Here is a 3,715-nt window from a genome sequence, read left to right as displayed (position 1 = left end):
CTGGCAAGACATTTGGAATCTGCTCATTATAAAAAGCCCTTCTAGAATTGCTTCAGCTTTCATACCAAATAGAAAAAGCGCACACTTCTCTTGGCGGAAAATCTTAAATCTTTAAAAAGGAATGATCAAAATTTAATGCGAATTTTGAGAGATATGTATATGTATACATGTACTTTGTTTAACTAAAATTGATTGGGCTACGAAGGTTAGGTTGAACTGACTGGTCCGTGAAGACCTCATATAGAAATCAGGAGCTGTTATAAAAAATCTGCGCCCCGTTGGCAAATTCTAGAAGCTTTTGGAGTCCTATGATATTGGCTTCTTCTAGACCTGAGAGCTGTTCCACACCTTATAGCTGGAGTCTTACCTGTTCTCTAAGAAGACTCAGCTCCTTGCTCCACCATGGCGGCTTTGCTTCGTCTGAAACTTTTAAGGGGGCAAGCTTTGTTGTACGTATCATAAGCGTGTTTGATATAAAGTTATATGATTCCTCCAGCTCTTCTATGGCAGCAGCTTCTTTGGGTTGTCCCATCTTTTATTGTAAATGTTTCTGGAACTTGCTCCATTCCGTTACCTAGGGTTTCTAAAGGTTCCTCTCTTCTCTACCCACTTTAGGCTGAAGTTGATATACGCATGGTCTGAGAAAGACTCTACAATCATACCTTGATATACCTATGTAATATCAAGAATATTGCTGGATGTTGGACTATCTGCAAATCGCTTTGCTGGATGTAATAAAATAGAGACACGCCTTTACCATTTGTGTCTCATCCTCCCCATGCATTATGTTGCGCATTTGCATCCGCGCCTATGACCAACCATTATTCGTTGACGTCTCCGCAGTATGGTTCATACAGCAGCATGTCAGGCTAAATGCATGCTTATTTTTCTGCTCGACAGGCAACATTGCTAGGTCATCAGTAGTGTAATTAGGTGCCATATATGAATGCTGCTGTTTCCTTACCATAACAGCAGCTCACACCTTTCATCCAGATTGATAGTAGTAAACGCCAAATCTACGTGCGGAGCCCAGAAACCTTTCCTCCCGATGAGAGCTATGGCTCTTGTATCAGCGCCCCCTACCGGCGTTGGAGGTTTATCTGTAAGACTCACATCAGCATTGGGCGGTTTGTCCCCCTCATACCTGCCTACTCGAATCAAATTTTCGAATTTTTCGGAAAACGTTTTTGAGATTGGTTTGCACAGCTTAATTTACAAAATTCATAGGAGTTTTTTTTTTAAATATCAAAAATAAAAGAGAATTTAATTGAATAGGGGCGATCGCGTTAAAAATCTTTTTTGTAATTGAAAATAAGTGCTCACAGTTTCCCATACTTTTGTTCCACCAGTATATGCGTTAGTTAAATCTATATTTCAACATTTTCAATGTACTGTAATTTTTTCTTGAATATATTTCGAAATGAAAATTAAGTACTTTGTCGAAAACATGGCAATCGTTATCCTTATCTCATATAGATTGAATTTGAATACCTCAATAAAATCATAAATATTTTGCCAGCGCAGTGGCACAAAGTGTAAACACAATCGCAAACAAATTGCTACTGGTACGATCAGCTGGATTACATTTATCTTTGTAGCATTGTTTGCACGAACGTTTGTGACTCTGCGCATAGTATGGACGTATTGAATAACTACAGCTTTGGAAGTTATTATAGATGCATCCTCTATGCGCCATTTCACTGGAATCTAAACAAGACAGTCGTAAAATTATAAAAAAATATTACAAAGTGCTTGTAACTTTGTTATATATCAAATACTTACATGTCTTTAGCCAATCACTCATACACTCGAAACCATACGTTGTGGCGTTTGGCAAGCCAGAATAATACCAATTAAGATACTCCCTAGTTTGGTTGGCTAAATTGTAGTTGCATTCTTGTAATTTTGGCTTTTTACAATCACTAACACTCGTACAAGTATAACACTTTAAAGAGTGAACTGTTGGAATAAATAAATATGTACATTGAACCAATATAAAAACACAATTTCTAAAACATAAAATGCAGAATTAAAATTTTTAAGAAAATCTTACCAAATACAATACAACACAAAGCTACAACTGCGAGTGTAATTGAAATTTTACAAACACGATTATTCATTTTTGATAAAATCAAAAAAACAGCTGAACTGGTAGGCGTTTAATATAATACTAATTTAAATCTACGATTATTGAGTCAAGCCGTTAACAAAAACAAGTAGGATCAAGTTCGGGTGACACCGAACATTACATACCCAGCTGTGCGCTTGAAACGCTGTTCTTGGTATATCAGTCAAATGTAGTTGAATACCATAGAGTTATTGCAAACTTGGGTAAGATTAAACCTTTAGGAAAAGTGGGCGTGGTCTTTAACCGATTTTTATTACCTTCACTCAGTCTATATAATTTGGCCTTGTTAAACTTCCAAATTGTCTTCTTCTAAACGCCACGCCCATATTCCAAAATTTTTTATAATTTATGTTTTGCGTCATAAAACCAATCCACCTACCGAATTTCATTAGCTTAGCAGTATTCGTTTTTGAATTATCTAATTGTTTCCATTTTTCTAAATTTACGCTATCGAAAAAGTGGGCGTGATTATCGTCCGATTTTGCTCATTTCGCAATGCCAATCTCTTCTGGGGCCAGATAAGACCGTATACCGAAATTGGTGAAGATATGTCATTATTTTCTCAAGTTATCGGACTGAAGGACGGACGTGGCTGAATCACATTTTTTTCGATACTGATGAATTCGATATATGGAAGTCTTAATCTATCTCGATTCGTTTATACCTATACAACCAACCGTTATCCAATAAAAGTTATAATACCCTATGTACAAGTACAGCTGGGTATAATAAATACAACAATTATAATGCGGAACAGTTCCAATAAATCAAGATAATATTTTACAGCTTGATTATAATAAATTATGCATAATTTCTCAAACAGTTGTTGTAACTGAACAGAGTTTAAAGTTCTCTTTAATGATGTATAGTGCTTCTGAAAAAAATACTGAGATAGTACCTTCTTTAAAGAAAATATCATGTAGGGAATTTTTTTGGCACATTTCGGAAATATACTATTTCTTTCTTTACACAAGCTGACAAAGTCCAGGTCCCAGGCAAAGCAGTATCAAATTTTTAGAAACAAGTTTTTTCAATTAGTTTTTCAAGTTTTTCTAAGCGGGTTCTCCCATGGGCAGTGATTTGGCAAACACTCCGAGTGTATTTCTCCCATGGGAAGCTTATAAGTGAAAACTCATCTGCCTTGCAGATACCCGGAGTCGGCTTAAAGTATAAAGGACCCGTCCCACCAATTTGTAGGAAACATTTAAAGGAGAATGACGCAAAATCTCCTCGGAGGTAAATCACGCTAAGTGTTTATTTATTATACCCAGCTGAACTTGTACACAGGGTATTATAATTTTCATTGATTAACGGTTGGTTGTACAGGTATAAAGGAATCGATATAGATATAGACTTCCATATATCAAAAACATCAGTATCGAAAAAAAATTTGATTGAGCCCTGTCCGTCCGTCCGTCCGTCTATCCGTAAACATGATAACTTGAGTAAATATTGAGATATCTTCACCAAATTTGGTACACGAGCTTAGCTGGACCCAGAATAGATTTGTATTGAAAATAAGCGAAATCGGACGATAACCACGCCCACTTTTTATATATATAACATTTTGGAAAACACAAAAAACCT

General features: G+C 36.1%; 1 protein-coding gene across 1 annotated transcript; it reads right to left on the bottom strand.

Moving 5' to 3' along the window:
* Positions 1-1,302: 1,302 nt before the first annotated feature.
* On the bottom strand, positions 1,303-2,152 carry LOC137248982 (uncharacterized). The gene is made up of 3 exons (XM_067780012.1): positions 2,054-2,152; positions 1,783-1,959; positions 1,303-1,707 (listed from the first exon to the last, which is right to left on the bottom strand). The coding sequence occupies exons 1-3, from the start codon at positions 2,118-2,120 to the stop codon at positions 1,502-1,504; spliced, it is 450 nt and encodes a 149-aa protein (XP_067636113.1). The 5' UTR covers positions 2,121-2,152; the 3' UTR covers positions 1,303-1,501.
* Positions 2,153-3,715: the final 1,563 nt, after the last annotated feature.

The sequence above is a fragment of the Eurosta solidaginis genome, chromosome 4, assembly GCF_040869045.1.
Source record: "Eurosta solidaginis isolate ZX-2024a chromosome 4, ASM4086904v1, whole genome shotgun sequence".
Classification (NCBI taxonomy): domain Eukaryota; kingdom Metazoa; phylum Arthropoda; class Insecta; order Diptera; family Tephritidae; genus Eurosta; species Eurosta solidaginis.
This window is presented reverse-complemented; position numbering and strand designations above follow the sequence as displayed.

Excerpts from the sequence above, each read along its gene's own strand:
- LOC137248982 (XM_067780012.1), bottom strand. The coding sequence starts at position 2,120 with ATGAATAATCGTGTTTGTAAAATTTCAATTACACTCGCAGTTGTAGCT. Across the intron at positions 1,960-2,053 it reads TTTGTGTTGTATTGTATTTG|TTCACTCTTTAAAGTGTTAT; the intron begins GTAAGATTTTCT and ends TTATTCCAACAG. Across the intron at positions 1,708-1,782 it reads GAGTGATTGGCTAAAGACAT|ATTCCAGTGAAATGGCGCAT; the intron begins GTAAGTATTTGA and ends TGTCTTGTTTAG.